A 23,899-nucleotide genomic window follows, 5' to 3' on the forward strand; every position below is an offset into this window, starting at 1 on the left:
AGCCCTTCTAAGCAACGTTAATTCTAAGCCTTTGGTGGAAATCCTGACAGTCAGGGAATGTTCATGTGATAGGTTATAAAGTTAATGGTGCCTTCAATATAACATAGGCCTTAGATAATAGCAGCTAACATTAAACACCTTAAAGTCATTGGAAAAGACCCTGATGCTGGGAGGGATGGGGGGCAGGAGGAGAAGGGGACGACAGAGGATGAGATGGCTGGATGGCATCACTGACTCGATGGACGTGAGTCTGAGTGAACTCCAGGAGCTGGTGATGGACAGGGAGGCCTGGTGTGCTGCGATTCATGGGGTCGCAAAGAGTCGGACACAACTGAGCGACTGAACCGAACTGAACATAAAGTCTGACAATCAAAGAACCACATTAAACCATCCTATAACCAACAACTAGGGCTTCCCCGGTGGCTCAGCAGTAAAGAATCTGCCTGCAGTGCAGGAGACACGGGTTTGATCCCTGGGTCCGGAAGCTCCCCTGGAGAAGGGCATGGAAACCCAGTCTAGTATTCTTTCCTGGAGAATTCCAAGGACAGAGGAGCCTGGTCTGCTACAGTCCATGGGGTCACAAAGAGTCAGATACAGCTTAAGCAGCTGAGTACACATGCACACATGACCAACAACTATACCATGAGGCACACATCTAGAGTTGTGTTAATTCACTTTGCCCAATTCCTAGGCAACTACTTCCAAGTGCACATCACTGTCACTGAAGAACAAATCCACGAAAAGATATAATCTAAGAAAGATTCAATACCTGTGCTAGGAGTTACAGCTAGAGACAAAATAAACCTGATGTCAGTTTCCAAGACATTTACAATCTATGGGCTTCCCTGGTGATCCAGTAGTTAGGACTTGGCGCTTTCACTGCCGTGGCCCTGGGTCCAATCCCAGTTCAGGAAGTAAGATCCCAGAAGCTGCACACTGAGGCCAATAGTAATAATAATAATAAACCCACAATTTAGTAGAATAATGCCTAGGGAGGCATTCTGTGCCAAAAAGACTATACCGTTTAAGGGATTATCAGTATTAAGAAGAGTCTTGCTCTGTAATTCAGATTCTGAGAGGAGAACCAATATTTACTAACCACCATTATATTTTCACAACAGTCCTACTACTTTGACTGCTGGATCGCTTATAGAGTCTCCAGGTACCAGAGATAAGAAAGAAACTCAATTAAAAGTGGCTTCCGCAAGAAGAAAAATGTCTTCTGTCACTTAACCATCAATTCAAAAATAAGGACTACAGCCTTATGAGTTGATAAGGAGCTGATGAATTCAGTAGCTCAATCGTATCTGTAAGGACCCAGGTTCTTTTCATCTTTTTGCTCTCTCATTCTATTAGGGCTCTTCAGAAAAACAGAACCAATAGGACAGATACACACATATCAAGGTGGGTATGGAAGCTGACTCTCCCAAGACCTGCAGGGTGAGTTGACAAGCTAGAGACCAGAAGAGCTCATGGTGCACTTACAGTCTGAAGTCTAGCCGGCTCAAGGCCCAGGAAGAGCCATAGTTCAGTTCTAGCCTGAAAGCAGGAGAAAACTGATGTCCCAGATCAAAGGCAGTAAGGAAGGATTTTCTCGTCTCAGCGGAGGGTCAGCCTTTTCATTCTATTTAGACCTATTTTCTTCTGTTTAGACTGGATGAGGTCCATCTGTGTTAGGGAGAGCAATCTGCTTTACTCAGTCTATTAATTGGAATGTTAAAAACATTCAAAAATATCCTCACAGAAACATCTAGAATAATGTTTAAGCAAATGTCTGAACACCCTGTAGTCCAGTCAAATTGACCCATAAAATTAGCCACACATTCATCTTCAGCATTTGGCCTCTCTGGGGTAGCAAAACGGCAGCAAGAGTTCCAGTCATCATATCCTCAAACAACATCCAAGAACTGGAGTAAGAAGAGGCAGATCGGGGCCTTCCTGGTGCTCCAGTGGTTAAGAACTCACCTTCCAACGCAGGGGACGTGGGTTCAGTCCCTGCGGCAGGAACTAAGATCCCACATGCCGAGGGGCAGCTAAACCCATGAGCCGCAACTACTGAGTGCGTGTGCCTGAAGGTAAGATCCCACGTGCTGTAGCTAAGACCTGATGCAGCCAAATAAATACATAAAAGAAGAAGAGGCAGATCTTGCTATAATGGACTCAGGGATCAAACCCAGACAACCCGCATGAAAGGCAGATTCTTTACTGTTTGAGCCATTAGTGAATCCCCTTCTAAAAGTCAGGAAAATCATCCCCTGTGATGAGCCCTCCATGCCCCTCATTTGTACTTCCATCTCATTGGCTAGAGTTACGTCACATGCCCATTCCTAAGCCAGTCTCTTGCAAGGCAAGAGATTTGCTGCCATGCCCTAGAGCCAGGAAAGAGCTCATCTTCCTCTGAAGCACTTCACAGTCTAACACATTGTTGTTAGAAAGTAAAAAAGTTTGGATTGGGCCAGTAGGGGTAGGCCGCATGATGCAAGAACTGACACATTGGAAAAGACCCTGATGCTGGAAAAGATTGAAGGCAGGAGGAAAAGGGGATGACAGAGGATGAGATGGCTGGATGGCATCACCATCCATGGAGATGAGTTTGAGTAAACTCCAGGAGTTGGTGATGGACAGGGAGGCCTGGTGTGCTGTGATTCACGGGGTCGCAAAGAGTCAGACACGACTGAGCGACTGAAATGAACTGAGTAGGGGTAGGGGGAGGCTACTGGCAAAACAACCAACAGGGTCTGCCATTGTTTTTATTATCCCATTTTAAAGACATGGATACTGAGACTCAGAAAGATCAAACTGATCAGCATCACATACTAGTAACCATAAAGTTAAAATTTCCAATCCGATTACTCTGGATCTAATTTGCTTGCTCTATTTGTAGGTCTCTCCGTGGACAGACCTAATTCTGCCCCATACTGTAACCTTGAGAAAGTGCCTTAGTCCCTCCAAATCTTTGTGTCACTGCTAAACAGACACAATAGTTGTTGTTCAGTCACTAAGTTGTGTCTGACTCTTTGTGACCCCTGTCAGGCTCTTCTGTCCATGGGATTGTCCAAGCAAGAATACTGAAGTGGGCGGCCATTTCCTCCTTCAGGGGATCTTCCCAATGCAGGGATCAAACCAGGATCTCCTGCACTGCAGGCAGATTCTTTACTGCTGAGTCTCTAGTGAAGCCCACCTCATGCTGCTGCTGCTAAGTCACTTCAGTCGTGTCCGACTCTGTGCGACCCCATAGACGGCATGAGGATACTATAATTCAGACTTGGTTAGCAGGGATGTCTCAGCTCACCCTTCAAGGGAGGCTTAGTCACAGAAGCAGAAATAAGGAAATCATTCAACACAGCTTTTCTGAAACACAGTAAGTGGACGAGGGAGAAGGGGAGATGAGTCAACTGAAGTGGACAAGCCACTGGCCGTTCTGAAGGGCATGCAGGTGGGGCGAGTCTAGTCATCCCTGGCACAGGAGTGACCACGTGTAGCAGTGCTACTGATAACAAGTAGAAAGAGCCTGGTTTATAGAGCATTCTATGACCGAGATCCTTACATAAGCAGCCTGAAGCCTTGGGTCTGAGTAATGGGTCTGCTGCTGTTCACCTATAACCTGGTTTCCATAGCAATCCTAGTTTCTCCAGTAAGAAGGGAGAAGGAAGATGGTGCAATGTGGTGGGAAGAGTCCTGGAGTCAGAGTAAAGGAGATCTATTTTTAGCCCCATCTTGGATAAGCCATCTGCACCCACTGGGTCTCAGATTATTTGTTGGGTTCTGCAACAGACGATCTGGAAGGTTCCTCCCAGGTCTCTGGTGACCTAACAGATGCTGTCCACTGTTTCTTTCCATGAGTCTGAAAAGTGTTTTCTTAAAAGATGTCTCTTCTTGTTTTAGAATAGAAATGGTATAGCTTCTCGAAGGCAGAAGAGATAATGAAGAAAAACTGAGACAAGAAGGTCTAAAATTCAGCCACATTCTTGAAACTGAAAACTTGAGAGCTATTGTAGGAAAGTCGGATAAACATACAGGCATCTATAAATTCCCAGGATGTGATAAACAAGGGATCCTTAATGTCTGTCCTATTTGGTGGAGCAATTGCAGTTAACTTATCGGTGCCCGCAGGAAGGACTCAAGAAATGGTTGATTAACTTTACTGTAACGACTAGGCAAAGAGCTTATCATAAGCTCCTTACATAGCTGATTATCAAAGGTTACTTGCAGTTCTAAAATCTGGACACATTTTGCACCCAAAGGACACTAATGGAGGCAATGAAACCTCTAAAGTAGTATGCATGAGGATCAGGTGAATCTGTGTTGGAATAATATCAATTCTGCTATTTACTGAGGGCATCACTGACTCGATGGACGTGAGTTTGAGCAAACTCCAGGAGACAGTGAAGGACAGGGAAGCCTGGTGTGCTGCCATCCATGGCATTGCAAAGAGTCAGACACGACTTGGTGACTGAACAATTTTCTATGGGGCTCCAGGCCAGCTTTTAATCTCCCAGGTGCTCTCCTCATTTACAAAGTGGAGAGAATTATAGTAGGTACCATACAGGTCTGTTCATTTAACAAATATTTTCTGAGTACTTTCTAGGCATCAGGGGTATAGTAACGAATAAGACATTTAAGACCCTGTCCTCATGGAAATTCTTTCTAGGTAGGAGAGAGACAACATTATTAAATAAGCCAGTAGGGACTTCCTTGGCGGTCCAGTGGCTAAGACTCCTCACTCCCAATGCTGAAGGGCCGGGGTTTGATCCCTGGTCAAGGTAAGTGACTGAAGGGAGGGGTGAGACAGCTCAGGGTGGCTTCACAGAGGAAATGTTTGTCAGGAGGGAGCAGCGATGCGAGGCTGGGGGAGAGCGGCCTTCCAGGCCTAGGGAACTATGGAGCCTCCGCGGCAGCAACCAGCTGGCTGGGCTTTAGGAGCAGAAGGAAGGTGGACGTCCAAGAGAGCCTGGAGCATGCAGAGAGTGTGAACTAAGTGGAGGGGAGCCGGCACTGTGCAGACCTGATCCACTTTATTCCAACAGCAGTGGGGAACCACCCACAGGCTATCAGCAGGAGCGAAGAGCCAGTGGCGGAAGCTGTAATGATGCCCCTGTTTCTGGGTGGAGAAGAGATTGCCAATGAGCAGGCCTGTTAGGAGAAACAGTCGTGAGTGAGCACTGACAAGGGTCAGCCAGTTGGAGGTGGTGGAGATGGAGAGAGGTAATCCAGGTTTAGGATATACTCTGGAGAGCCTGTGGATTAAATGAGGTCATCTATGTAAAACAACTTGCACAGAGCCGGACGGAAGGGGCTCCATCAGGTGCTTGGGTAGAGAACAGAATCTGGGACAGCAGGCCAGTCACAACTACCTAAGTCACAGAGGACTTTGGCAAATACTGAGGTCACAGAGCAGATGAGCAAGCTGGTTCGACCACTCTTTTTTTTTTTTTAATTAGATTTTTAAAAATTAATTAATTTGCTTTTGACTTCGCTGGCTCTTTGCTGCTGCAAGGGGGGTTGCTCTAGTTGCAGCGAGCGAGGGCTGCTATCTAGTTGCGGCGTGTGGGCTTCTCGCCGTGGTGCTTTCTCTTGCTGCACAGCACAAGCTCTAAGGCATTGCTTCAGTAGCTGTGGCATGTGGGCTTAGCAGCTTTGCATGCAGCACGTGGGATCTTAGTTCCCAGAGCAGGGATCAAACCCATGTCCCTGCATTGGCAGGCAGATTCTTAACCACTGGACCACCAGGGAAGTCCCTCAACCACTCATTTTTTATGTGCCACTTGGGCAAGTCACACTGAGGACCTCAGTTTCCCCATTCAGAATGAGGAGTGGACCAGGTGATCCCTAAGGCAGCTGCCAGAGCTAACATCTTATGAGTCATTTTTATGGGATGTATCAGTCAGGGTTTGATTGAAGAAGCAGAGTCACTCTGAGTGAGGCAGAATCAAGAATTTATAATAAGCATCAGACCTTACAAAATGTGGAAGCCATTGGAGTACTCTGCAAAGGTATTGGATTGAAGGGACTGCGATCTACAAGGAAAGCTGAGCACAAAGTTTCGGAAGTCGAGGGCACATTGGAACTACAGGGACAAACTGGATCCTGTGTCTGTCTCGCTGCTGCTGCTGCTAAGTCGCTTCAGTCGTGTCCGACTCTGTGCGACCCCAGAGACGGCAGCCCACCAGGCTCCCCCGTCCGTGGGATTCTCCAGGCAAGAACACTGGAGTGAGTTGCCATTGCCTTCTCCGTGTCTGTCTCTAGCCACCTATAATCTTGAAGGTGCAGGTGACCTGCAGAAGCCCCAGCTCTCGGCCACAGAATTACTCACACCTGGCTCAGGACCCAGAGAAGCTGAAGGAGACAGGGCAGGTCTAGATGCCGCTCCAGCCAGCAAGTGAGCCAGCCGTCAGGGACAACGCACGTGAACTGCCACGGTGCCTGGTACCCAACACTGGCTTTCCGAGTATAAAGTGCGGCTTCACTTCCACCTTGCCAGTCTCAGGACAGTTTCTCTTGTGGCTAACCCCAATCTGGAATCATGCAGGGAAGGGAATTCAGGGAAATGTAGTTCTACTGTAGCTAAACGGACACAGTACCAGAGTCACTGTCTGTCAGCGTGGCAGTCATACACCTTCTTTACACCATGTGTGTGTGCTTAGTTGCTCAGTCGTGTCCAGCTCTTTGTGACCCCATGGACTGCAGCCCGCCAGGCTCCTCGTCCATGGGGATTCTCCAGGCAGGAATACTGCCTGGAGTGGGTAGCCCTGCTCTTCCTCAGGGAATCTTCCCAACCCAGGAATTGAACAGGGGTTTCCTGCATTGCAGGCAGATTCTTTGACAGCTGAGCTAAATAATTCTAAAGACTGGTAAGATCATCCTTTGGGTGATAGTCATTCTTTCTCTAACAGTCACACTCTCCTTTGATATTTTGTCCCTTTACTTCTGCTTTGATTATATGATACTGAGTAACAAACCAACCTAAACCCATAGGTATTGTGACTGTGTCCTTTCAAAATTCATATGTTGGTTTTTGCCATATAAATTAATTAAAAATAAATAAATAAAGGAAAAAAATTCATATGTTGAAACACCAGTCCCCAATATGTTTGTATTGGAAATGGGGATTTGGGGAGGTGATTAGGTCACGAGGGTGGGGTCTCAGGAATGGGATTAATGCCCTTATAAAAAAGACCCTGGAGAGTTCCCTTGTTCCTTCTGCTAAGTGTGCGTGCATGCTCAGTTGCTCAGTCATGTCTGACTTTTTGCTACCCCTTGGGCTCCAGCCCACCAAGCTACTCTGTCCATGGAATTCTCCAGGCAAGAATACTGGAGTGGATTGCCATTTCCTACTCTAGGGGATCTTCCCAACCCAGGGATCGAACCCATGTCTCCTGCATCTCCTGCAACGGCAGGTGGATTCTACTCCACTGAGCCACCTGGGAAGTCCCTGCTATGTGAGAACACAGCAAAAAGGCAGACATCTATGAACCAGGAGGTGGGCCCCTTCCCACTGAATCTACTGGTTCCTTGATCTTGGACTTCTCAGCATCCAGAGCTGGGAGAAACAAATTTCTAAGACACCCAGTCTGTGGTATTTTGATACAGCAGCTCAAATGGACTAAGATAGGCATAAAACAATAGCCAACATGGGTTTTGTGTGTCAGGAATTTAGAAAGGGCACAGCAAGGATGGTTCGTCTATGCACCATAAGGTCTGGGCTGGGATGATTCAAACAGCTGGAAGTAGGAGAAGCTGGGGCCAGAGACCCCATTTCCAAGAGGGCATCTTCATTCACATTTCTGGCACATGGCCTGGGATGACTGAAGGACAGATCTGTCTGGGACTGTCTGCTCGAAAGCCCACAGGTGGCCTCTCCTGTATAGTGGTATCAAGGTAACTGGACATTACAAGGCTGCTCAGAGCTCTAAAATGAATTTCCCAGTAAATCAGGTAGAAACTGCATGGTTTCACAACTCAGCTCTGCAAGTCACCTAGTGCCACATCACGTTCTACTGGTTGAAGGATTCCAGATTCAAGGAAAAGGAACATACATTCTGCCCTTTAACAGGAACAATGTCAAAGAAACTAAGGCTGTGGTTTAAAACCACCATCTGTAACTCTGTCTAATCCAGGTCATGCTTATCCACAGCACATGGCTGGCTCGCCCTTTGGTAATATTTTAGCACCATTTTCATCCCTGTTCATTCCTCACCTGTATCAACTGACAAGTGATGCCTATGAGAATGTTATTACAGGTGACTTCTATTCCATGCTTCCCAAGGTTTCTTGGAAACTTACACATGCCTCACAGTTAAACTCACGTTCCAACTTTTCTACAAATGTATCATTCTCAGGTGATCCCCTAAGTTATAACTCCTTGGCTTGCGACCCCTGCTTACTGCCTGTCCTGAAGCATGTGTGATTCCTAACGACTGACAATAATGAGATGTGTAGTCAACTAGCCAACGAACAGTGATAAGAAAATGTCTTGAGCTAATTTATGAAGTAGAGAAATAGGCTTCTGAATCAAATAACAATTTGGGCCAATACACTTTTCTACCTTTAAGGATTTAGGAATCGGCACAATAAAATAGAAAAGATAAACGATTGGTAAAACAACCAAGTTCAGAAGAGAGCTGAAAGCTGACTTGCAGGAGTGGCTTATACAATAGACTTGACCATCAATCTGGGACCAGCTAGGCTATATTTTGGAGAAGGAAATGGCAACCCACTCCAGTGTTCTTGCCTGGAGAATCCCAGGGACGGGGGAGCCTGGTGGGCTGCCGTCTATGGGGTCACACAGAGTTGGACACGACTAAAGCGACTTAGCAGCAGCAGGCTGTATTTTGGTGGTCATCTATATCCAGCACATAATGAAGGTTCTTTTTCTGAATAACTAGAGCACTTATAGCGTGAACATTCATTCATTTATCTAAGTATCTTGAGTGCTTTCTCTGGGTCAGGTGGTATTTTTCCTTTGCTGTCCAACAGCACAGTGGTGAAAAGGGCACAGCCTCAGAGGGTTTTAAGGAGAAGGAAAAGAACAAAACAAAACAAAAAAACTAAACTGTAATACAGTAAGGGAGCTCAAGAAAAAGCACTTAACTATAAACAATTTTGTTTCACTCTCAGTCTCGTGTCTTAATCTCCTCCTCCGTTACTGTATGCTCTTTGAAGGCAGGGGCCCCCTTTTAACTGCATTCCACTCAGTATCCAGCTCAGTGACATGTCCATAAATGTTTGCATTATGTGTTGCCTCCTGCAAAGGTTCTTGATTGCCCATCTGTACATTAAACCATCACCACCACCCACCAACAGTGTCCTCTATAACACCTTATGCTTGGAAGGAGGAATAACCAGGCTTTGACTCCGTGACACCCTAGAGTTCTGTGGTGACTTGATTCTCATATATATTTATATGTAAGAATCTGCTGCAATGCAGGAGACCTGGGTTTGATCCCTGGGTCGGGAAGATCCCCTGAAGAAGGAAATGGCAACCCATTCCAGTATTCTGGCCTGGAGAATCCCATGGACAGAGGAGCCTGGTGGGCTCCTCTGGAGCACTGGACACAACTGAGTGATTAACACTTTCACTTTACTTAACCCCTTGGGGCCTCTGATTTCTCAACTTTGAGCTAGATGAATCTTTCCTTCTGGTTTACTCAGTCTGCATGTTCTTGGGTGCAAGGGAAGATGCAGCATTCAGACTATACACGGAGGGATGGGGCAAGGCTTGCCCCCCTGCTCTGTGGTCCCACAGTAAATTCCCAATCCTTATGAGGTTTTAGTCACAGTGAATTTCTCCCTCAAAAACCAAACAGGATAATAATGAACCACTTTCTTACATTTTCTATCAAGACAGCTCTTTGTGAGTTTTAAATGTTCTGTCCAGATTCAAAGAAGCTGGTTTCTTCATGAGTGGTTGGAATAAGACTTTTCTTGGAAGCCACTGAATATGGATTAGTTGGATTGTTTCGCAGGAAATAAAAAGCAGGCTCTAGGGTGACTACTTCAGCACTTAATTGGGTTAGCAAAGAACTGCAAATGAGAGGTTTCCCTTAGGAGGGAAAGGATGTTTATGGGCCACCTCCCCCACCCCCTAGGTGGTGGATTTTAACCTAAACGTTAGTCTGCAAATGCAGCCTTTAATTTAGGAACCATTACAAGAATCTATTAGAGCAGAAAATGTCAGGTTGAAAAATTAACACATCACAGGAGTTAATTAGAACCCAGCCTCTCATTAGATGCAAATAGAGAGCCCTCCGACTGCCCAACAGCCTGCTGAAGTCATGTTTGTTGCTGCTCCAAAGTAGCTGCATCTTTGTTACTCAGGGAGTGGATGGAGGAAGCTGCCCAGGCACTCGGGCCAGAGCCACTAGGGACCCGTGGCCCATCCTTTAGGTTAGCAGGTCTATTCTCAAGACACTATCTTTGACTCTGCTCTTCCGCCTCCCAGGTGGCTCAGTGGTACAGAATCCGCCTACCAATGGAGAAGACGCAGGTTCAATCCCTGATCCAGTAAGAGTCCCTGGAGGAGGAAATGGCAACCCACTCCAATTTTCTTGCTTGAAAAATCCCACGAACAGTGGAGCCTGGTGGGCCATCGTCCATGAGGTCATAAAGAGTTGGCTACGACAGAGTGACTGAGAGACTGAGCAAGCACCTCTCTTGAACAGTACATGTCACAGGGTGGATAGCCTTCTGCCTGGAACTCCCTTGGGGAAGCGTTTTCTGCAACAAAGACAAACATGCCATGCCTGTCACCAGGCGCAGATTGGCGACTGTGTAAACCACTCGGTGAGAGGGAGGCTCCAGGCCATTCAGACTTAGCTCTAAGTCGTGGGCTTTGTTTTCTTTCCACATTCAGACTGAAATGTGATTCCCCGGGCTTTCTTTTTTGGAAAATACCTGCGATGAGTTCCATGCTGGGAAAGAAAAGCTGTTGACAGGAAAAGCTTCTGACGGGCAAGCGGCTTTTTCAAGGGCTCTCAAAGGAGACAGTCGCATCAAGCAGGCCGAGGCAGAGATGGCAGGACTCTAGGAATGAGAGGTTCAGATCACAAAAGGGTTATCTGTAACCATGGATTAGGCAGAGTTTCAGGCAGCTTCCTCTGTGAACGCGGCGCCACGCACACAGACTTTCCGGCCGGCAGATACACATCTCCTCTGTCACTTACTGTGTGTTCTTGGGCAAACGGCTTACCCTCTCAGAACATCAGTTTGCTGAGGCCGTTGCGTGAACTAAATGCATGCAAAGTGTGTAACACCATATCTGGCGCAGGGTAAAGGTTCTACATGAATTATCTGTTATTGATTTGATAGTAGTATTCCTTCAGCCGACACAACGAGCTGCCTCTGTGTGCTAGGCTCTGTGCAGGGACAGCTCCTGCTTCTTGACCTCATAGAACCCACTGCTTAATAAACCGTGTATGCAAATCTTTGCTGCTAAGTCACTTCAGTCGTGTCCGACTCTGTGCGACCCCATAGACGGCAGCCCACCAGGCTCCCCCATCCCTGGGATTCTCCAGGCAAGAACACTGGAGTGGGTTGCCATTTCCTTCTCCAATGCATGAAAGTGAAAAGTGAAAGTGAAGTCGCTCAGTTGTGTCCGACTCTTAGCAACCCCATGGACTGCAGCCTACCAGGCTCCTCCGTCCATGGGATTGTCCAGGCAATAGCACTGGAGTGGGTTGCCACTGCCTTCTAGCAAACCCCTCTGCCCTCCTTGCAAGTGCCCAAGAAGTGCCAACTGCACACAGCTCTGCTTTGCCGAGTAGCTCAGAATTCTACCTTTTGAGCAGCCCTTTAAATTCAGCTATTTCTACCTTCAATTTAGCCACAGTTCTCTCTGTGGGCACTTACACATGGAGTTACTGTAATCTGTTTATTGTCTCCTCCTCTGAGTTCCTACAAGGTGAGAACCATCTATACATTTGATTCACTCATCATTTATTCATCTCTGTAGGCCAATGGTCTCATGCATTACTCTGCAAAGATAAAGAGAAGATTCAACCCTACTGCTGAGTACATAGATTCCCAGCTGGGAACTTTTCTGGGGAAATAACCCTGCTCCCCCCCACTCCCACTTTTTTCATTTTTCAAAGGCCTCCCTTCAGCCTCTGTTTTCTCCCCTTCATTTTCTAACAATCACTTTGGTTCTGACCTCAGTTTCTTCATTTCTTTGAGGAACAAACAGAGTCTCCTTCCCTGGTAGGTTATGATGATGGCTGGAGACCATGCAGCTTCTATGTGCCTAACACAATTCTAGGCACAGAGCCAAATAGCAAAAAAAAAAAAAAAGTTGATTCCATTCTTGCCCTTACCCAGGACCGGTTGGTAGTATATACAAGGCATAACATGATTACCACATGAGTGGTACTGAGGTCCTTTCAACTTGCATCCAGCCTCTGCCATATGCTAGACTTACCTGAAATGGGAGGACATAAACACACATTAGAAGCTTGGTCCCTGTCACCAAGTTCTTGGAGAACTGTGGTAAGTGTTGGACAAAAAGATCTCAGGAAGAGAGCAGAAAGCTCTTAACCCAGATCCTTAGACCCGGGCTGCAGGAGATTTCCACGACATCAACAATAACCAAGTTATTTGGCACTTACGACGTGCCAGTCAGTGTGCACAATTTACACACATTATCTCATTTAAGTCAGAACAACTGCGTGGGGTAGATACGAACTTCCTTATCTTACAGGTGACCCATCTGAGGCTCTGCGAGGCACACTGGCAGTCCTGCAAGGAGTAAATTGTTTAGGAATCCACCTGCTGAGGCTTTAGTGGAGACTGTGGGCTAACACCAAGCTCGGCCGAAGGAACGGAGGGTGGGGAGAGGGCTGGGAATGAGAGGGTAAAGCTGGATCAAAACACGGCTGGCATGATCCCCAGGACCCCCGGAGAAGCAGAGAAAGTTGGAAAGAGATGCAGGAGGCAGGTGGGGGGGTGGGGTGGGTGGATGCCCGGAAGGCTGGAGGAGGGCAGCCTTCCCGGTCCCCTCCCCACCCCGCCAGCACCTCCTGCACAGGTCAAGCTTCTCCCCTCCCGCCCTCTCGCCCTCCCAACCTTATTTAGAAACCGTGTCCCCGAGACAGGAAGGGCGGCGGGCCGAGAAGCACGGAGCGTCCCGGTCTCATTTCCTCTCGAATCCCCCTGTGGAATTTCATTTCGTACGGTGAGGAAATCGGAGCGCGAGGCCGTCGGCGGCTCCGGGGCGCCCCGCCTTCCCCGACTCTCGGCTGCAGGTCGGGCCGAGGCGGGGGGCGGGAGCGGGGCCGGGCTGCACGCCGGGCGGGTTGGGGGGCGCACGGAGCCGCGCGCCCGCGCCGTGCCAGGCGCAGGGCCCCGTGTTCGAAAAGCCTTATCGCCCTTATCTTTCCCAGTCTCTTTACGGGCGAGGACCCTGACACCGAGAGGCCGAGCAGTTTGCTCCGGGTCACACAGCCGGCAGTTTAAAAACCACGATTTCGTAAATAACCCGAATCCCGTGTTCTTTGTGTACGTTTCGCTGCCCGATGGGGAAGCGGCCAGGGGCCGAGGGGACAGCTGGAGGACAGCAAAAGGAGCCGGCAGGGTCTGGGGCCGCGCCTCCCCCCCCCCCCCCCCGCCCCCACCCCCGCCCGGGGGAGAAGGGGCGCGCGGGCTCGGCTGGGAGAGCCGCGGCGGCCTCCGCGCCCGGCCCCAGAGCGCCGCGCACCGGGTGGGAGGGAGGCGAGCGCCAGGGAGCGGGGCGGGGAGCCCGGGGCGGCGGGGCGGGGCGCAGGGCGGGGCACGGGCTGGCGGCACGCGGCCACTGGAGAGGCGCGCCGTCCGTCGCGCGCCGGGCCCGCCCCCGCGAACCTCCAGTGCCGCCTCGGGCTCGGGCGGCGGAGTGGCGCGGTGGCGCGGAGTGCTCGCGGGCTCGGCGGAGGCGCTGAGCGGACGTGGCCGGCGCCGTACCGGGGCTCGCCGCCCGTAGCCCTGACCCCCGCAGGCCGTCCTTCGGCCCCGGCTCGCGGCGTCTAGTGCCCCCACGCAGTCGCGCGCAGCTGCGGGAGAACCGGCCGCTACTCCTCCGCCCCGTCGTAGTCGCCCTTGGCGCCTTATCGCCCTCTCCCCGGAGCCGGGAGCAGCGCGGGCGGCCGGCGGCCCCGTGCAAACTGGGGGTGTCTGCTGGAGCAGCCCCCCGCGCCGCCGCCGCCGCCGCCCCCGGCTCTGGCCATGGCCTGGCGGGGCGCAGGGCCGCGCGTCCTGGGGGGCCCCGGGGGCGTCGGGCTCAGTCCACGGCTGTTGCTGCTGCTGCTACTGCTCGTGGAGCCGGTGCGGGGCTTCGGGGACGAGGAGGAGAGGCGCTGCGACCCCATCCGCATCTCCATGTGCCAGAACTTGGGCTACAACGTGACCAAGATGCCCAACCTGGTGGGGCACGAGCTGCAGACGGACGCCGAGCTGCAGCTGACCACATTCACGCCGCTCATCCAGTACGGCTGCTCCAGCCAGCTGCAGGTGGGCGCCCCCTCCCTGGGCGGGACCCCTGGGGCAGGGGGACGCCTCCGAGCCCCGGATTCACTCCCCGGGGCCCTTGCCAGGTCGAGCCCCCTGTGCCCTTCCTAGGTCTCAAGGAATGATATCTATCCGGGAAAAGTGATTTCCATCCCCACCCCCACTTTGCTGTCCCTCCTCAGGGACTGGAGGCCAAAACGTTGTGTAAGTCATCTGGCCTGCGAAAGAACCCGCTCTGCACCCCGCCCTTCCGTCTTTCTCCTCTGCCCACCCGTGTCTGGCCAAGCCCCTAACCCCAGCGGAGCTGAGAGTTATCTTTGCCAAGGATTCTGGCCGCCGCTGCTCGGTGGGCGAGTCCTCCGCACGGCAGCCAGTTGCAGCTAAGACTTGGAAGGGAGTGATAAGGCGACAGGGAATTTCTGCTCCCTCGCCGACCTCCTTTCTCCCCCGTATTTTTTGGGTGTGTTATTAAATGCAACACCCCTGGCCCATTTTCTGCAGAATGGCCCCTCGCGGTGTCTTGCATGATTGTAGAGGTCATGTGCGAAGGAATGGTTGCGCTGTCTTGAGTTCCTTCTTATTCTCAGGGTTAAGGGCAGGTTTAGGACATGGAGGGGGAGAAGGCATCACTTGGGGAAGAGGCGATAGTAGGCTCAAGCTCCAGAAGGTAGCTTGTATATTGGAAGTTTTTTTTTTTCTTTTTTCCCAGTCATTAAAAATATTAAAGCTTATGTAGTCCTATAGAAAATGTTCTTCCTAACATAATAAGTGCAGAAAGAATTTGTATATACGAGTGATTATAATCTTACCACAACGACAAGTTCACTGAAAAAAAAAAGAACTGGAAGGAAACTTTTAAAAATGTTAACACTGGTTGTGTTTCTGTTGGAAAGGCTATGAGTGATTTTTAGAAATTTAGAAAAGAGAGAACTGGAGGGGTGGGGGAGGAGTGGAGAGGAATAGAGGATAGTTCTATAGTTATCCAGGCTGAAAGCTTTGGAAATCTGTGGTTCTGATTGTAACTTCTAAGAGATAAACAGGCAGGCAATTGACTTACTAGGTGGATGTTTTTACATAGGTCATTTGAAAAGTTGGATGGCGGTTTCAGAAGGATGGTTGGGATTAGACCTGTTGCTGGTGAAATGTCCCTGTGGAAGTGTCAGCATTTTAGAACTAGGTTATGAAAGCTTAGGACAATGATTCTCGAGCTCTCAGTTTGGAAACAACACAATCCTGACACCAGTGGCAATTTTGTTGGCAAAACAGCTTTTCAGGGATATATATTTTTAATTACACGTATCCTGGGGAGGCAGCCAAGCTGTTTTGAAGGACAGGACGAGATCCCTTTACATGCTGGAAAATAGTTACTTGTAACTCTAGACTTCATAGACAACATCTGTAAGGAGCCAAGCAGACTGTTTATCAATGCTGGAGGAATTGAGGACAGCAACTGGACTCTCCCCTGCTGGTATTGCAGTTTCAGGGACTGAACATTTGTATTTTCCTATTGTGCTTCATTATTATTCATTGAGGAAACCTGGCCAAACAAAGCCCCTGATACCCAGAGATTTCAACTTGCTTCCCATCCTTGGGTTTAACAGCGTCAATGAGGACATTTTCTGTTTCAATATGAGACTGGTTAAAAAATAATTTGGGGGAATAAAATAGAGGAAGGAGAGACTATTAACATGATAAAAGCCGGATCTCCTTTTTTTTGAATATTTAGTTTTATGGTAATAAAGAAATGGGGATAAAAATAAAGCACCCCATCATCCAGAGAACTGAGTCAGACTGATTAGTCTGTTCAGCTCTTTCATATAGTAGCTGAAAGGGGAGGGAGGCTCAAAGTCAGCTCTTTAAGGTTTATTTCCCTAAGTGTTGTGCAAAAGGGGATTATGTAATGCTTTGAGTCCCTTTTATCTATTTATTTATCTATGTTCTCCTGGAAAGGGTTTACTAGACCCAGAAGTAGAAAAAGGTGTAAGTGATGGATTATTAGGCAAGCTCATTTGAGGTCAGAGTCAACAGTCAGATACCCCTATAGACTGATTTAAAAGTAGATATGGACTCTGCCCAGAAGCAAGTCAGATTTGTGCAAGCCTTCGGTCAGACTTCCATGTCAACTGTCACTGTTTTCTTTGTTCGTTTCTTGACTTTTTTCCAGTTCTTCCTTTGTTCCGTGTATGTGCCCATGTGCACAGAGAAGGTCAACATCCCCATCGGGCCCTGCGGCGGGATGTGCCTTTCTGTCAAGAGACGCTGCGAGCCTGTGCTGAAGGAGTTTGGCTTTGCCTGGCCGGAGAGCCTAAACTGCAGCAAATTCCCGCCCCAGAACGACCACAACCACATGTGCATGGAAGGGCCAGGTGATGAGGAAGTGCCCTTGCCTCACAAAACCCCCATCCAGCCTGGGGAAGAGTGCCACTCCGTGGGAACCAACTCGGATCAGTACATCTGGGTGAAAAGGAGCCTGAACTGTGTTCTCAAGTGTGGCTACGACGCTGGCTTGTACAGCCGCTCGGCCAAGGAGTTCACCGACGTCTGGATGGCCGTGTGGGCCAGCCTGTGCTTCATCTCCACCGCCTTCACTGTGCTCACCTTCCTGATTGATTCTTCCAGGTTTTCCTACCCAGAGCGCCCCATCATCTTTCTCAGTATGTGCTATAATATTTATAGCATTGCTTATATTGTCAGGCTGACTGTAGGCCGGGAAAGGATATCCTGCGATTTTGAAGAGGCAGCAGAACCTGTTCTCATTCAAGAAGGCCTTAAGAACACAGGATGTGCAATCATTTTCTTGCTGATGTACTTTTTTGGAATGGCCAGTTCCATCTGGTGGGTTATTCTGACGCTCACTTGGTTTTTGGCAGCGGGACTCAAATGGGGTCATGAAGCCATCGAAATGCACAGCTCTTATTTCCACATCGCAGCCTGGGCCATCCCCGCGGTGAAAACCATTGTCATCTTGATTATGAGACTGGTGGACGCGGATGAGCTGACTGGCCTGTGCTACGTGGGGAACCAGAACCTGGATGCACTCACGGGCTTTGTGGTGGCCCCGCTGTTCACCTACCTGGTGATTGGGACTTTGTTCATTGCTGCGGGGTTGGTGGCCTTGTTCAAAATTCGGTCGAATCTTCAAAAGGATGGGACGAAGACAGACAAGTTGGAAAGGCTGATGGTGAAGATCGGGGTCTTCTCGGTCCTGTACACAGTGCCTGCAACCTGCGTGATTGCCTGTTATTTCTATGAAATCTCCAACTGGGCGCTTTTCCGGTATTCCGCAGATGACTCCAACATGGCAGTGGAAATGTTGAAAATCTTTATGTCTTTGCTGGTGGGCATCACTTCAGGCATGTGGATTTGGTCTGCCAAAACTCTGCACACGTGGCAGAAGTGTTCCAACAGATTGGTGAATTCTGGGAAGGTAAAGAGAGAGAAAAGAGGGAATGGCTGGGTGAAGCCTGGGAGAGGTAATGAGACTGTGGTATAAGGCTAGCCAGCCTCCATGCTTTCCAGGGGGAATGCCAGCATTGGGGTGCAAGTGCTACTAAAAAGCTTATGCAGTGAATCTCAGTTTGAACAAACTAGCAACACTTCAGTAACCCCCCCCAATAATCCACCACCGCTCTCCCCCCGCTGCCCATCTCCCCCCAGCATCATAAAACTAGTGATTTTGCTGCAGACTTTGGAATGATCCAAAATGGAAAAGCCAGTAAGAGGCTTTCAAAGCTGTGAAAAATCAAAACATTGATCACTTGAGCAGGTCGCAGCTTGGAGCGTGGAGGTCCTCCCGAGATTCCAGGAAGTCCAGGGGATGCTCCTTTTCCCTGCAGGGTGGGATTTGAGCTGTGAGTAGGCAACTTACAGGGAGAAAGATTAACTTTTTTTTAACCCTTTACAAGTTTTAAATACTAACTGGGTCTTTCAGACAGCAGAGCGATCTATAAACACTGGAAGCACTGGGTTCAGAGAAGTGTTACAAGAGTTTTATAGTTTGGCTGATCTAACATAAACATTTTCTGTGGTACACTGTCTGCTGTTTAGAACTTTGTGGATTGCTCTCCCAAGAGGTGGTGTCAGAATCTTTCAGTGCCTTTGTCATAAAACAGAATTGTTTGAACAAACAAAAGTACTGTACAAACACACATGAGGTATCCCGTGAATTTTTCTTCTCTCTCTCCCTCTTAAATTTCAACAGCTCCCTACTAGACCGCTGCTGTTTTTTCCATTTTACATTAATGACTCAAAATAGGTATTTTTATAGGAATGTTTGCACTGCAGCAGGTCTAATGAGGGGGGAAAGGAAGGGCGATTCACTTTCTTGACAATCACTTAATTCAGAGGAAAATGAGATCTACCAAGTCGACTTACCTTACCCACCCCAGAGACCGATTGCATTGAGCACCAGGGACTTAATATATTTTACTTTGTGTGATTGTATCTATGCAGACGCCAGTCTGGAAGAGCTAAAATGTTACGTTTCTTGGCAACTTTGCATTCACACAGATTAACTGTATAATTTGTGTGTGTCAATTACAATTAAAAGCACATTCTTGGACCATGACTTAATAGTTACTCAACTGAGTTTAAAACTATGGTCAGCTTGCATTCTCAGAATGATGGTGCCTTTTTTTTTCTCTTTAGCATAAGAATGTTATCAGAGTCTGGTCTACTTGGCGCAATGGAGACTTTTTCAATTTTGTAGAGGGAGCTAAGGACAACTAATCCAACTACTTTGGTGCATAATTGTTTCCTAGTAATTGGCAAGGGCTCCGTATAAGATTTCATTGGAGGCAGTGTGGCCTGGAGTATTTATATGGTGCTTAATGAATCTCCAGAATACCAGCCAGGAGCTTGATTGGTTTGTAGGGAATAAAGTGTAGACCATATGAAATGAACTGCAAACTCTTACAGCACAGGTCTTAATTGCATTTTGCAGGGGTATCCAGAGCTTTTAAAATGTATGCTTTATATTCCTTGCAAGAGGGTACCCCCTAGCAGCCTCTCAAAAGTTACAGTTCTTTTAAAGTTATAACTGGCCTTTCTCCTCAACCCCCTGAGGTCTTCTAATCACCAGATCTTTGGGACAGATTGATGTAACAGGTTGCTGTCCTTGAAGTTCATCTCGGTCTTTGCTTTAGCAACTTTGGGATGATTATTTATTTATCCCTGCCCCTCCCCCCCCCCCTTAAAACAGGTAGGAAAGCTCTTTTATCCCATTTCTTTGTGGAGAAATGTTTCTAGGGACTCAAAATTGCAAATAGGAGTTCAGATTCTGGAAATAAGCATGTCTTTGTTTGTTTGAGCTTCGTGCCCCTAGTTTGACATTTTCCTTTCTTCTCTCTCTGGTCTGGTGTGGTTCTCGAGCTGAGATGAAGATGTGCGTAAGGACTGTTGCCTGTTTTGGAAGGCAAAGTCTTGGGGTTTCGTGCACAGATGCTAAGTGGGCACTGGTGGCCCCCACTGTGTGTTCTGGGCCTGAGTACCTTGGCTGGACTCTGGGTCAGGGCTCCAGGAGCATGAGAAATGCTCCCCAGAAGGGCCAGTTGAACTCCATCTACGACTGCATCGCCCCTGAAACGTAGAATGTGAACTCCCTTTGCTGCTCGCAGATGGTTCCCATAGCTGGCCGGGGTCCTGGAGCATGCACCCAGGGCAAAGCCTGCCCTTACTCACGCTCCTCTCCAGTGTCTTGGGAGTTGCTCGGAGACTCTGGCCCAGGAAAGGGAAAAAGGACCGTGCAGGGGTTTGCAATGCAGTTCTCTTTGTAATGTTTCAGTGACTGGGTGACCGAGACAAGCATCCTAGCAGAGGGCCAGTTGTGGAGAGGGTGCTCCGTGTTTATGAATGATGAAATAGTGACAGTAAGGGTACTTGGGTGAACCTGGATGCCCAAGTTCTGGAGCTTTCTAGGTCTTAGAATGTCTCTTCCGTCAGTCTCTTGCCTTCTCAGGGGAAGTATATTTGATTGGAGCTGGCCATTGGCACACACTGACAATGTCACAGGCTTTTAGGTTGCTCCTTTCACATTCTAGACTTTGGAGGGTGTTTACGGTTTTAGGAAAGGAGCTTTGTGGCTGAAGAGTTAGTTATCAGTTACCTTGAAGTGAGTTATTGTCACCTCTTAAATTGATATTGGTTTGAAAAAAAAGTTAATTATCAGCACATTTATTGAATGCCAGCTGTGTGTCACACCCTGTGTTAGGCACCTTAAGGGACGTCAGGGAGGATCAACTCTGTTCCTCTAACCAATCCAACCTGGTTCTGCTGAACTTTGCCGTTGGTTTCAGAAGGAGCAGGGGCTGCTGAATTGCCACCTGTTTCACTGTCTCCATCCCATAAACCTCTTCCTGGGTCTTTCCAACTTTAACCCATCACTCAGCCCTTCCCGGGGTTCCTTGCAAATTGATGTGCAGGGGTTTTGCCAGAAAGCATCAATTCTGTTACAGGACAGTCTCTATGGAAACCTCCCCAGATGATCATGAACCTTGGCTCCATCTAATGTGGCTTCCGGGGCAGGTTGTTCAGGGCTCGGGGTTTTCTAGTGACTTGCGTGTGCACACTAGGTCGCTTCTGTCGTGTCTGACTCTTTGCGATTCTATGGGCTATAGCCCACTAGGCTCCTCTGTCCAGAAAGATTGTCCAGGCAAGAATACCGGAGTGGGTTGCCATGCCCTCATCCAGGAGATCTTCCCGACCCAGGGTTCAAACCCGAATCTCCTGCATTGGAGGCAGATTCTTTACCACTTAGCCACCTGGGAAACCAATCTAGTGACTCACACAGGTGAATTTGAGGACAGCAGCTTGCTAGGGAAAAGGTTAGGGTTCTTCCTCTTTCTCAGAAATCCAGGAGAAGTAGGTATATAATTGTAACTTCCTACAAAATCCCTTGGCCTCGAAAAGGCCCAAGGGCACCTCTGTCAGCTTCCTCTCTGGCAGGCTCCTTTCTCCTCCTCCGTAAGGGTTGCACCTCAGGGCAGAGGAACCTGGGCAGAGTGAAGCTGACCAGAACCTCCTGATGCAGTGCCTTGGTTGAGTCATATCCTTTTTCCTCTGTGGAGACCCGTTTCCTGATCCCTGAGACTGCTTCTGAACTGGCAGCTTGCTCAGGGACCTCAGCCAGGAGAAAGAGGGACACTCATTTATTTCCCCGAGATGCTCTCTGACTTTGCTTTCCCCTGGGCCTCTGTCTCCTGCGTCCCCCAAACCTGGACCCCAGGAAGCTTCTGTGTCTGGGTTCTGACACCACCAGCACCCCAGCTCTGTCCTCTCTGCCCTGCCCCACTCAGCCTCCTGACCACTGAATTCAGTGGGGGAACCCAGCTGAGACCTGAGGGTGTAAGGAGGGACCCCACAGCCTCAGCCCTGGAAGGCAGACTTAACTGGAGATTTCACCCAGGTGTGCACATGCCGGCTTCTGGCGAGGGGGCCACCGCCGCAGCCAGAAGAGGGCTGTAGAGTGCCCCCTGGAAGGAGCCCCAGAATCGATCTACGTCCTGAACTGCATTCCGTGATGGGGGAAGTTGGAGAGCATTGCTGTCCCAGCCAATTATGTCACGTCTTTGGACCCTCGACGATTCTTTTTGCCTCTTTACTGTACTTGGGCTCAGAGTCCCTGTCTGGGTTTGTATTACATCTAGATAGGGACCTAGGTTCTCATCTTTCTCCAGGGCCTAGGTCGTAGATCTTGGAAACTCCTTGCAGAGCATTTTGCTCCTACCAAGGATCAGATCCCAGAGGCTTAAATAATGGATTTTGCTGCGCTGTGGCCTCGGCAGAGCTGTCTGCTGCCACCTCTTGTCCTTGTGTGTGCGGTGATGCCCACTGGGCATTACCCGGAGGGAAGTGAACCCCGGAGCCCCCTTGCCTGCCCCAACAAGCCTCTACTCCGCGGTAAACCCACCTGCTGTTTCTGTTTCTGATTTACCTTATTTCCCTTCTTCTTTGCACCAGCAAATCCCCAGTATTCACCCAGGCAACTTGTCGAGGGCCTGCTTGGGGACCCATGAGCCATGTCCTCCAAGCTTACGGAGCTCCCTGATTGCCCACAGTATTCAGTATACGACCACTGTCATCCCAGCAGGCTTCCTTGGAGGCTGCAAGCGCCCCTGCCCCCCGGAACCTGGGTCCATCTGCCCTCCCACCATCCTGCCGAGGGCTCGGGCCAGCCTGGCTGGGGCCTTTGGGAAGGCAACGCTGATGTCTCTCCCAGTGGGGCATCTAGGTGGCCCTAAATTTCTTCCTACCTCACAGGGATGTCGTGAGACTTCAGATGAGAGGAGGACAAAGGTTCCTTGAGCTCTCGGTGGGAAAGGTGGAGTGAGTATCAGGTGTGATCTAGACAGAGATGAAATTCCGCCTGCTGGTGTGGCGGACAAGCTCTTGCTGTGTGGCCTTTCTCGGTCCCCCAAGCCACCCGCAGCCGCAGCCCCAGCCCCCTTGAGGCCAACCTGAGGGACTTTCAGATGTTCGACATTAGAGGTACCAGCAAACCCCTACGACGCGCCCTGAATGAATTGCTGAGCGTCAGAAGAAATGGACCCTGCTATCGAGGATGTACAAACGTATGTCTGCATTAATGTCTGTACTGTAAATTTCTAATTTATCACTGTACAAAAAAAAATAAACTTTGCTATTTAATTTTTGTATTAAAGGAAAATAAAGTTTTGTTTATTAGCTGGTGTGTAATTTGGCCTCTTCCTGCAGGTGTCTGAAAGCCCCTGGGAAGCACGCTTACCCAGAAGGGAGAAATAAAGAGCTGGGTTTGCAGGGCAGAGGCACAGCCTTGTCTTCTTTTTGCTGATGCAATTTTCCCCCGTGGGATTTCTGCTGGGTCAGCCAACCCTCTGAGGTCCAGGGTCAACAGAATCCATCACTGCTGTGGTCATTGGTAACTCTCAAGTGGTCACATGATGCTTCAGATGTGACTCAAGTTCTCAAGCTGTCACTCCACACCCCATTTTGGCATTTTCAATACACGTGACCATTTTTACACACCTTCTCAGTCCCTTTGGCTTAATGTTGCAGCCTGAAAAAAGTTTTCTTATTGCTAGAGTTCAGGCCACTCAAAAAGGGGAAAGGGAGCTTTTTTTTAACTCCAAATTTTTTGGGAAAAAAACAAAACCTTTTTTTTTTTTTTTTCTGGTTACACAATGGTTCTGTGTTGTGTAATTGACATGGGAGTATGTCACATCAGTCAGCCAGGAAAATGACTTCTTCAGCTAATTTTATAAGTTGGGTGGTCTGTGTCCCCATAGCCAGAAAAGTCATCAGACAAAGCAAATTCAAGGCCTTTGTCAGGACATTGCCATGGGAGCAAGCAATATTATGGACCACACAGGCACACAGGGGAGGGGAGTCATTGCCCTCGATTGGAGATGCTGTCGAGGTCCCAGAGGAGAACGTTGGTCCTTTCGGTTTACCT

The 23,899-nt window shown here is 49.0% G+C and overlaps 1 protein-coding gene and 1 long non-coding RNA gene across 2 annotated transcripts; both read left to right on the forward strand.

The window, feature by feature from the left end:
• The first annotated feature begins 13,017 nt into the window (after positions 1–13,017).
• LOC139180733 (uncharacterized) lies at positions 13,018–13,467 on the forward strand. The gene is made up of 2 exons (XR_011564990.1): positions 13,018–13,165; positions 13,374–13,467. It is a non-coding gene; the product is annotated as an uncharacterized lncRNA (long non-coding RNA).
• Positions 13,468–13,856: 389 nt separating this feature from the next.
• Positions 13,857–23,151, forward strand: FZD4 (frizzled class receptor 4). The gene is made up of 2 exons (XM_019954770.2): positions 13,857–14,475; positions 16,637–23,151. Exons 1-2 carry the CDS (start codon positions 14,191–14,193, stop codon positions 17,963–17,965), a joined length of 1,614 nt encoding a protein of 537 aa, XP_019810329.1. The 5' UTR covers positions 13,857–14,190; the 3' UTR covers positions 17,966–23,151.
• Positions 23,152–23,899: the final 748 nt, after the last annotated feature.

The sequence above is a fragment of the Bos indicus genome, chromosome 29 (genome assembly GCF_029378745.1).
Source record: "Bos indicus isolate NIAB-ARS_2022 breed Sahiwal x Tharparkar chromosome 29, NIAB-ARS_B.indTharparkar_mat_pri_1.0, whole genome shotgun sequence".
Classification (NCBI taxonomy): Eukaryota; Metazoa; Chordata; class Mammalia; order Artiodactyla; family Bovidae; genus Bos; species Bos indicus.

Excerpts from the sequence above, each read along its gene's own strand:
- FZD4 (XM_019954770.2), top strand. The coding sequence starts at position 14,191 with ATGGCCTGGCGGGGCGCAGGGCCGCGCGTCCTGGGGGGCCCCGGGGGC. Across the intron at positions 14,476-16,636 it reads GCTGCTCCAGCCAGCTGCAG|TTCTTCCTTTGTTCCGTGTA; the intron begins GTGGGCGCCCCC and ends ACTTTTTTCCAG.